General features: G+C 37.7%; 1 protein-coding gene across 1 annotated transcript; it reads right to left on the reverse strand.

Annotated features, from left to right (window-relative positions):
• Positions 1 to 4,334: 4,334 nt before the first annotated feature.
• LOC111542834 (protein FAN-like) lies at positions 4,335 to 7,512 on the reverse strand. The gene is given in 3 exon segments (XM_026454394.1): positions 4,335 to 6,404; positions 6,556 to 7,452; positions 7,455 to 7,512. Coding segments are annotated over 3 exon segments (2,883 nt in total). The 3' UTR covers positions 4,335 to 4,476.
• Between the last annotated feature and the right edge of the window lie 3,874 nt (positions 7,513 to 11,386).

The following is an 11,386-nucleotide window of genomic DNA, read 5'->3' on the forward strand; positions in this document are numbered from 1 at the left end:
CTATTCTATTAGAACCATACTTTTTATAATTATTGCTATGTAATAAATTTTAATATCTCATAGGGCAAAATTTTCATCTTTATGTTTCTGTGAAGCCTAGGAGATTGTATTCATCTTCATCTATTAAAATTTTATGTATCTTTATTTAGTATTCTCCACAAGGTATATAGTTATCTGATGAGATTCTAAGTCTTGTTCTTAATTATCCTGTTTTTTTTTCTTCCTGAGAATTATTGCTAGGCATAGTCTCTTCTTTATTTTTTGTTTCCGGTGTTATAGTTTCTTAAACTTAGAAATATTTACTTTTTGCATTTTGAGAGGATTAATAAGAGAATCAAGAAGTTTGTCGTAATTACAAATGAATTCAGAAAACCTCCATGAACTTCTTGGTAATTTCTACTTTTTTAATTTAAAAGACATTTTTAAAAATTTAAATGCATCATTTTGGAATATTGTCTAAGTTGCATAATTAGAAATTTCTCATAGAGCTTTTCCTTTCTTATTTTTTCCTTAAAGCTTTGGATTCAGTATGTCAACTGGTGTGTACTATCAGTATTAAAAGTATTACATGAGTGCTAATATGCTGTTAAACATGTATAGGACAAAATACCATCTGTATTAGGTCTCAGAAATTATTCCTTTTTGGTCAAGCCATATTTAGAACTATAAGTAAAAAATGTATACTTCACTGTTCAAATAGGTACTCTTTTTTTTCATGATTCAATTTTTTTTTGCTTGAATTTAGCCAATAGGAAAGAGTAGAAATAAGGAAGGTTATCGGTTTCACTGTACAGCTTGGTGGCATATATTTTCCTCCCCTTTCACTGTTAAAGTGCATTAAATAAAGTAAGTCTTTATTAATAATCTCTTAAAGAGATGATGAGATAAACTATAGAGGAAAAAAAAAAAAAACTGGCCAGTGGGAGATGTAGAAGGAGGGAAGTAATTTGGATTAACAGGATAGATATTAGAGGATATCTTAAAATAGGTTTTTTTTTAAATATCTTCCCTATAGGAAAAATTTGAATTGCAAGCTATCAAGAAATTATTTATAAATGGAAAATCAGAGAGTAAAATATGGGCAAGATAGCTATATGCCTTATGTAACTACACATTCTTCTGAATAATTTTTCTTGAGAGGTATGAAAACTTTAAATGCTGAATATGTTATTAGGTTAATTTTAATTATGGTAGCAAATTACAGGTTGAAAAACCAAAATAATATAAAGAATATGAAAAATAATGATTGCCATGTATTTAACTTATATTAAACCTAATCTGTAAATTAAATTTCTAACCACTAAGCTTAGATAACAATTATTTTTAAAATACTGGACAGTAATTTATATTCATAATGATGATTCTTAGAACAAGGCAAGATCTTGAGGATTAAAGTTTTTTTCACTGTAGTTTAAGTATACCTTATTTATTATATTTAGTTTTTGTAGAATCAATGAACATTGTTATCACCATTAGATTCAGTAAATATTTGAATGCCATTCATATGTAAACATTAAGTGAATTCAAACTGTTAGAGCATTCCATTTTGGGAAAATGGGATGATACATTGCCTGTAAATATGTGCTTTATTTATTTATTTAAATTCTGACTTTTATTTTAGATACAGGGGGTATATGTGCAAGTTTGTTACATGGCACTATTATATGATACTGAGGTTTGGGGTATGGATAGCATCACCCAGGTAGACAATATAGTACCCAATAAGTAGTTTTCCAACCCATGTTCCCCCACTGCTTCCCCTGATCTAGTAGTCCACAGTGTCTACTATTCCCAAATTTATGTCCATGTGTGCTCAATGTTTAGCTCCCACTTATAAGTGAGAACATGTGGTATTTGGTTTTCTGTTCCTGCACTAATTCATTTAGGATTATGGCCTCTAACCGCATCCATGTTACTGCTGATTATGTGTATAACTTGTAGAAAGTAAACTTAGCATTTTATAGTCATTTTTTGTATGTAAAAATTTGAATTTGCAAGTTTTAAATGACAGCGATTGTTTAAAAGATTATTCAAAATTTACTTTCTTTGATTTATGAACAACTTTCAATAATGTTTGTATAACTTGAAATAAGTTTAGTTACATATGATGAGTAGTAGTTAGTATCTACATCAGGAAATAAAATGAGCAAATCAATAATTATGTTGCCTTATGTTTATGTAGTGCTTGATGCCTTACAAATTGCCATCACATACATTTTTATGTAATCCTCACAGCAATCCCATAAGTCAATACTCTGTTTTGCAGATGAAACACAAAGTGCTTAAGTGACTAACCCAAGTTTAGGCCCTTGTAAAATCCCTTTACTCTTGGTTTAGTTGTCTTCCCACCATGCCAGCATTATACACAGGTTCTTACAGAATTATGATGCCAATTATACTTTGTCATACAGGCAAATTATATGTTTCTTTTTATCTCTAAATATATTTAATCTGTTAACACAGAATGGGAAAAGGATACCTTACTGGATTTCTTAATGTGAAATGCAAAAATGATTTTCTAGGGAATCATCATTATCATTTTGAGGACAAAAATCTGTTTTTTAAAGTCACTTTTTGGGAAAGATATTTGAAAAGCAATTGTTTTCCAAATTTTTGTGCAGTTATTGATGTTAATGAACATCAGTCTTTAATCCTTGTGTTTACACAGCCTATCTTGAGAGCAAATATGGTACAAAAGAGATACTTTTATGTATTACAAAAAATACTGGCTCTAAAGTGAAAGAACCGGGTTCCAACTCTGCCCTTGTCACTTAGTGACCTTAAGAAAGTCATTGATCTCCTTTGACCTTTAGTTTCTCACTTAAGAAATGAAGACAAAAATACCAGTTATCATCTGACAAGAATATTTGGAATGAAACAAGAGTATATATGTCAAAGTTCTATATAGTTATTTTCATTTATTGCACTAAGAGAATATATGTTTATGTATCTCTTCACTTTTCTATCCAACAGAGAAGCATGGGATTAAATAGGCCCTTGGATTCTAAAATTCTATATTCAATAAGTTTTACAAATAAATCAATTTATTACTGAAGTTTTTACCTAAAAGAAAACTTGTTAAAGTCTTTGATAAACATAAGACATATGTAATACAATTATTTCATAATTTAATTTTTCTAAAATATCTGGATTTTTTAGTCTTTGGACCATAGAGACAGCTACAGTTGTATTTCCTAAGAAGCTGATGCTTTAGTTGCAAATGTACAATGTCCTATGTTTCCATTTGTATGAAGCTGCTTAGAGAAATATTTTGAGCTTTATTATTTTATTGTAAAGATATGAAAATGAGGCAGTTTACCTTGTATTCAATAGCTGGCTGAATAAAGGATGTAACTAGAAGTGTGTAGCTGGGACAAGCTTGATGTTCATAATTTCCTTACCTGCCACACACATTGAAGTCTGAATCTCACAGTCATGGGAAAAATCTGTAGCAGTGAAGGTAGTTTTAGATTCTCTCTCTTTTTTTTTTTTTATTATTATGCTTTAAGTTCTAGGGTACATGTGCACAACATGCAGGTTTGTTACATATGTATACATGTGCCATGTTGGTGTGCTGCACCCATTAACTTGTTATTTACATTAGGTATCTCTCCTAATGCTATCCCTCCTCTCTCCCCCTCAACAATAGGCCCCGTTGTGTGATATTGCCCTTTCCGTGTCCAAGTGATCACATTGTTCAATTCCCACCTATGAGTGAGAACATGCGGTGTTTGGTTTTCTGTTCTTGCAATAGTTTGCTGAGAATTATGGTTTCCAGCTACATCCATGTCCCTACAAAGGATGCAAATTCATCCTTTTTTATGGCTGCATAGTATTCCATGGTGTATATGTGCCACATTTTCTTTCTTTTTTTATTAGAGAAAAATATTTTTAATGTAGAAAAGATGAATAGCTATAATGAAATACAACCCATTCCTATACACAGTAAACTTACTGTTATAAGAACTGCTAAGCCTTCTCCAGGTTCTTAGAATCTGGGTACAGCATTATAGAAAGTAACCACTCTATGAAAACATACACCCAAAACCCGATGGGTAGCAATTGTGATAGATTAGGAAGACAAAACAGATTCAGAAGTAGCAGAGAATACTGCACACTTTCTTGGAAAATTCTTAATTGTTCAGTACTTTCTGACAAGTTTCCCTAGCCCAATTTATCTCTTAACTGTTCTCTGCTACCCAGTCCTGTCTTCTGACAATCATCATACAGGGATGATCATCTGCCTTACAATGTAACATGTTTTCCCTAGCACTGCCACATTTTATCTGCCTTAAGAGAATGGCAACTAATGGCTTTCAACAAAGTCACCATGATTTAGAAAGTTTAAAACCACAAATTTTCCATGTGGTAAAACTTCTAATTACTAGTGTTGCCCATTCACCAGTCCGTTTAAAAGTTTGGTTTAAAAATGCATTAAATAGAGTTCAACTTACTATTCAGGAGAGGAAAAGGCACTTAATACTGCAATTTCCAGAAAATAATATGTCTGTCTTCCCCTCCTGTGATGATACTGCTACACTGTTCATTCATCCATATACATGTCACAGCACCTGTGTGGCCCTGTGTTCTCTCACTGATTTTTGCTCCAAGGAGGTCCCAAACAAGCAGTTCACCAGACTGACTTCCAGATAAAACGGAATTTCCATCCCAGACAAAGCACCTCTGGGGGTCATCTGACGTCATGGAGGAGATGAGCATTCCTGTCTGCACATCAGTGACATTAAGATAGCCATCTGCTCCTATGCTGAGGACATGGCGGCTATCTGGGCTAAAAGCAGTGTCACATACAATCCCTGAATGGCACAGAATCTGGTGCATTAAGGTGGCCGTTGTGAAGTCCCAAATATTCACTGTGCCTTCTTTGGTGCCGGAAACTAACAGTGTGCTTGCAGGATTTAAACTGATTGTATCTACACTGACATCATGTTCCAGCTCAGCCAGCAAGTCAAAGTGGTGTCTTTTGGTGCCTGGCATCTCCGCAGGAACACCAGACCACACCTTCACTGTAGAGTCCCACGATACAGAATATAGCCTGTTGTCATGCCAATAGATCTTACTAACAGCATCATCATGTCCCATTAATGTGTCCTGGCATCTTCCAAATGCTACGGAATAAAAATAGACATTATTATCCCATGAAGAAGTTACGGCAGTGGCATCTCCTGGTAAAAGTAAACAAGACGATAAAGCCATATTTGAAAATGATATGCTGCTTTGTAGCATTTTCGATTCTTTAGAAAACATCTTCAAAGTGGAATCTTGGGATGTTGTGAAGACTGAAGATCCATTGCGAGGGACTGTGATTCCAGTAACTGCTTCTTTGTGGATTTTATAGTGCTCATGTAACTGCAGTTTGGTGATGTTATTCCAGGCCAGTGTTTTGCTTTCTTCGGTCAGGTCTTCAAAAGACTCTTCACCTGGAGAGACTGGGGAATCTGCCATAGAAGCATTATAACTCGAGGTCTGGGACAAACTTTTAAATTTTGGGGTGATCCTTCGAGGATGTGGTGTCACAAATAGTTGTTTTGGTGTTTGCCCAAATTCCAAGATTTGCATAAGCATGGCTACCTTCTCATCAGTATCCTGGATGTTGTTCAAGTCTATACCTCCTTCATAGGTCAGGGGATGAAATACATTATGGGCCCCAACTGCACCACTCCCTTTTTGTTTGTAGCCAAATATTAGATCAATCCACTCCTGAAGGTGTTCAGACACATAATTGCTTTCCAGTGCATCTTTGCTCTTCTGGAGAAAGTCCTCGGGACTGGAGGCCCAAGGGGGAGCCTTCACATCGTCAACCATCTGTCTTCCTTGTCTCTTTCCCAAATCCAACTTCAGGCTATTGACTAGAAAGCTCACATCATCACCGTAGAATTCTGGAATTAACTCTTTAAAATCCGTTGCACCATCCAGACAGTTTTTCCAAGTTTCTGCAATACTGTTGAACATTCTATCTGCATTATCAAATCTTCCATTCTGTAGGCACAGCATATACTCTGGTGCACTCCTAACAAGATAAAAAAGTACATAACCCGGGGAAGAGTAGTGACTCCCATACATGAACTTTGGTTCAGGCATTTCCTGGTGGCCTGTCAGTAGCCTCTCCAGCCGTTTCTTATTTAGGGCCCCCACTGGCTTACTAAGATCCTGGAAGGTTCCTGGATTTGACAAATCTAATTCTGAGCTGGAATAATCATGTATTATCCATGGAAACCCAGGGTACTGGGAGAGGTCGTTGCAGCTGCAGTCGGCCAGGGTGTTGAGGTGAAGGAGGTACTGATAGTTGGAAAGGTGTCCACGCTGCCACTGCAGCATGTAGCTCTCAGCAGTGTGCTCCGCCACATGGTGCTCTAGGTATGTGGCAGTGTAAAAATAGAGATCATCTGGGTGCCTGTAGTCCCAGCTATAGGGGAGGCTGAGGCAGGAGAATGGCTTGAACCTGGGAGGCAGAGCTTGCAGTGAGTGGAGATGGTGCCACTGCACTCCAGCCTGGGTGACAGAGCGAGACTCCATCTCAAAACAAAACAAAACAACAAAAAAAATAGAGATCATCTCTATCTTGAGGTTCATAGAACTTTAGGTAGATGTTGGAACACAGATCGTCTTCTGTGCAAAATACTTCCAAGCCCAGAGGCATGAGGCCCTGCCTCCTTTTGTAGATGCCGCGGACATCTTGGAGTGTTACTTGGACCACAGGTTTGGGTTAGCCGTTGAGAGGCTGAAAATAGAGGTTTGTGTCCGTGATGCACACGTGTCCAGGATTAGTCACCAGAGGCGTCACCATTTCTGCTTTGCATTCCATGTGCAGCTTTTCAGAAATGTTTTGGAACCTGTTTTTGTCAAATGATGTTCTAGCCAAACGAGACTGCAAAATAGCTGTTATCATGGCGGTTTGGTCACCCAAATTGTCAAGGCAGGATGCTCTGTGAAGCTGAAGCAATGTCTCCACAACATCTTCCACTTTTCCGGGAACATCCAATTCAAAAACATACTCCATTTTGCCCCTTTCTATTTTATATGGTGCAACAACATTATGTTCTTTAATGAAATATACCTGACTGAAAATGAGTGAAATACTCCCAGATTTTTCCTTTGTGAAGTGTCTATTGGCTCCATTTTCTCCATGCTTTCCTGTTTTTATGCAGCCTCTCAAAGGAATCTTGATGATGGGCTGGGATATTACATTTGGTTCAAAAATCGCTGATTTTGAACATATTTTTAAGGATCCTCTGATTTTCCTTTCATGGTGACTGCCCTTGTGCAAAATGTGATTGGCTCTATGCTGTTCAAAGCAGTACTCCTCCAAGTTAAGCAGCAGCAAGGAAATCCTCCCCAGCGAACGCCGGGGCTTGCGTGCCAGGCGCCAGGGTAAGGATCCTCGCCCCGAACCCGCGCTGCCTTCCAGGTGAGCTGCCCGTGGCCGCCGGGACTGCACTGCCGGCTGGCTCGGCGTGCTTCGGCTGCCCGGTGGGATGTGGCCTGGGCGGTCATCCGGTTCCTGTCCCGGGAAGGCTCTGGCCCAGCGTGCCGCATTTTCTTAATCCAGTCTGTCACTGATGGACATTTGGGTTGATTCCAAGTCTTTGCTATTGTGAATAGTGCCGCAATAAACATACGTGTGCATGTGTCTTTATAGCAGCATGGTTTATAATCCTTTGGGTATATACCCAGTAATTGGATGGCTGGGTCATATGGTATTTCTAGTTCTAGATCCTTGAGGAATTGCCACACTGTCGTCCACGATGGTTGAACTAGTTTACAGTCCCACCAACAGTGTAAAAGTGTTCCTGTTTCTCCACATTCTCTCCAACACCTGTTGTTTCCTGACTTTTTAATGATTGCCATTCTAACTGGTGTGAGATGGTATCTCATTGTGGTTTTGATTTCTCTGATGGCGAATGATGATGAGCATTTTTTCATGTGTCTGTTGGCTATGTGAATGTCTTTTGAGAAGTGTCTGTTCATATCTTTTGTCCACTTTTTATGTTTTTTTTTTTTTTTTTCTTGTAAATTTGTTTGAGTTCTTTGTAGGTTCTGGAGATTAGCCTTTGGTCAGATGAGTAGATTGCAAAAATTTTCTCCCATTCTGTAGGCTGCCTGTTCACTCTGATGGTACTTTCTTTTGCTGTGCAGAAGCTCTTTAGTTTAATTAGATCCCATTTGTCAATTTTGCTTTTGTTGCCGTTGCTTTTGGTGTTTTAGACATGAAGTCCTTGCCCATGCCTATGTCCTGAATGGTATTACCTACGTTTTCTTCTAGGGTTTTTATGGTTTGAGGTCTAACATTTAAGTCTCTAATCCATCTTGAATTAATTTTCGTATAAGGAGTAAGGAAAGGATCCAGTTTCAGCTTTCACTTAAGGTTAGCCAGTTTTCCCAGCACCATTTATTAAATGGGGAATCCTTTCCCCATTTCTTGTTTTTGTCAGGTTTGTCAAAGATCAGATGACTGTAGATGTGTGGTATTATTTCTGAGGGTTCTGTTCTGTTCCATTGGTCTATATCTCTGTTTTAGTACCAGTACTATGCCGTTTTGGTTACTGTAGCCTTATAGTATAGTTTGAAGTCAGATAGCGTGATTCCTGCAGCTTTGTTCTTTTGACTTAGGATTTTCTTGGCAATATGAGCTCTTTTTTGGTTCCATATGAACTTTACAACAGTTCTTTCCAATTCTGTGAAGAAAACTGTTGGTAGCTTAATGGGGATGGCATTGAATCTATCAATTACCTTGGGCAGTATGGCCATTTTCACAATATTGATTCTTCGTATCCATGAGCGTGGAATGTTCTTCCATTTGTTTGTGTCCTCTTATTTCACTGAGCAGTGGTTTGTATTTCTCCTTGAAGAGGTCCTTCACATCCCTTGTAAGTTGGATTCCTAGGTATTTTATTCCCTTTGAAGCTATTGTGAATGGGAGTTCATTCATGATTTGGCTGGCTGTCTGTTACTGGTGTATAAGAATGCTTGTGGTTTTTGCACATTGATTTTGTATCCTGAGACGTTGCTGAAGTTGCTTACCAGCTTAAGGAGATTTTGGGCTGAGACGATGGGGTTTTCTAAATATACAATCATGTCATCTGCAGAGACAGTTTGACTTCTTCTTTTCCTAATTGAATACGCGTTATTTCTTTCTCTTGCCTGATTGCCCTAGCCAGAACTTCCAACACTATGTTGAATAGGAGTGGTGAGAAAGGGCATCCCTGTCTTGTGCCAGTTTTCCAAGGGAATGCTTCCAGTTTTTGCCCATTCAGTATGATATTGGCTGTGGGTTGGTCATAAATAGCTTTTATTATTTTGAGATACGTTCCATCAATATCAAATTTATTGAGCGTTTTTAGCATGAAGGGCTATTGAATTTTGTCAAAGGCCTTTTCTGCATCTATTGAGATAATCATGTGGTTTTTGTCTTTGGTTCTGTTTATATGCTGGATTATGTTTATTGATTTGCATATGTTGAACCAGCCTTGCATCCCAGGGATGAAGCCCACTTGATCATGATAGATAAGCTTTTTGATGTGCTGCTGGATTCGGTTTGCCAGTATTTTATTGAGGATTTTTGCATCGATGTTCATCAGGGATATTGGTCTAAAATTCTCTTTTTTTGTTTGTCTCTGCCAGGCTTTGGTATCAGGATGATGTTGGCCTCATAAAATGAGTAAGGGAGGATTCCCTCTTTTGCTATTGATTGGAATAGTTTCAGAAGGAATGGTACCAGCTCCTCCTTGTACCTCTGGTAGAATTCAGCTGTGAATCCATCTGGTCCTGGACTTTTTGTGGTAGGTAGGCTATTAATTATTACCTCAATTTCAGAGCCTACTATTGGTCTATTCAGGGACTCAACTTCTTTCTGGTTTAGTCTTGGGAAAGTGTATGTGTCCAGGAATTTATCTATTTCTTCTAAGTTTTCTAGTTTATTTGCGCAGAGGTGTTTATAGTATTCTCTGATGGTAGTTTTTATGTCTGTGGGGTCGGTGGTGATATCCCTTTCTCATTTTTTATTGTGTGTATTTGATTCTTCTCTCTTTTCTTGTTTATTAGTCTTGCTAGTGGTCTATCAGTTTTGTTGATCTTTTCAAAAAACCAACTCCTGGATTCATAGATTTTTGGAGGGTTTTTTGTGTCTCTGTCTCCTTCACTTCTGCTCTGATCTTACTTATTTCTTGCCTTCTGGTAGCTTTTGAATGTGTGTGCTCTTGCTTCTCTAGTTCTTTTAATTGTGATGTTAGGGTGTCAATTTTAGATCTTTCCTGCTTTCTCTTGTGGGCATTTAGTGTTATAAACTTCCCTCTACACACTGCTTTAAATGTGTCCCAGAGATTCTGGTATGTTGTATCTTTGTTCTCATTCGTTTCAAAGAACATCTTTATTTCTGCCTTCATTTCGTTATGTACCCAGTAGTCATTCAGGAGCAGGTTGTTCAGTTTCCATGTAGTTGAGTGGTTTTGATTGAGTTTCTTAGTCCTGAGTTCTAGTTTGATTGCACTGTGGTCTGAGAGACAGTTTGTTATAATTTCTGTTATTTTACATTTGCTAAGGAGTGCCTTACTTCTAACTATGTGGTCAGTTTTGGAATAAGTGCGATGTGGTGCTGAGAATAATGTATACTCTGTTGCTTTGAGGTGGAGAGTTCTGTAGATGTCTATTAGCTCTGCTTGGTGCAGAGTGGAGTTCGATTCCTGGATATCCTTGTTAACTTTCTGTCTTGTTGATCTGTCTAATGTTGACAATGGGGTGTGAAAGTTTCCCATTATTATTGTATGGGAGTCTAAGTCTCTTTGTAAGTCTCTAAGGACTTGGTTTATGAATCTGGGTGCTCCTGTACTGGGTGCATATATATTTAGGATAGTTAGCTCTTCTTGTTGAATTGATCCCTTTATCATTATGTAATGGTCTTCTTTGTCTCTTTTGATCTTTGTTGGTTTAAAGTCTATTTTATCAGAGACTAGGATTACAACCCCTGCCTTTTTTGCTTTTCCATTTGCTTGGTAGATCTTCCTCCATCCCTTTCTTTTGAGCCTATATGTGTCTCTACATGTGAGATGGGTCTCCCGAATGCAGCAAACTGATGGGTCTTGACTCTTTATCCAATTTGCCATTCTGTGTCTTTTAATTGGACCATTTAGTCCATTTACATTTAAGGTTAATATTGTTATGTGTGACTTGATCCTGTTATTATGATATTAGCTGGTTATTTTGCTCGTTAGTTGATCCAGTTTCTTCCTAGCATCGATGGTCTTTACATTTTGGCATGTTTTTGCAATGGCTGGTACCGGATGTTCTTTTCCATGTTTAGTGCTTCCTGCAGGATCTCTTGTAGGGCAAGCCTAGTGGTGACAAAATCTCTAAGCATTTTCTTGTCTGTAAA

The sequence above is a fragment of the Piliocolobus tephrosceles genome, chromosome 11, assembly GCF_002776525.5.
Source record: "Piliocolobus tephrosceles isolate RC106 chromosome 11, ASM277652v3, whole genome shotgun sequence".
In the NCBI taxonomy this organism is placed as follows: domain Eukaryota; kingdom Metazoa; phylum Chordata; class Mammalia; order Primates; family Cercopithecidae; genus Piliocolobus; species Piliocolobus tephrosceles.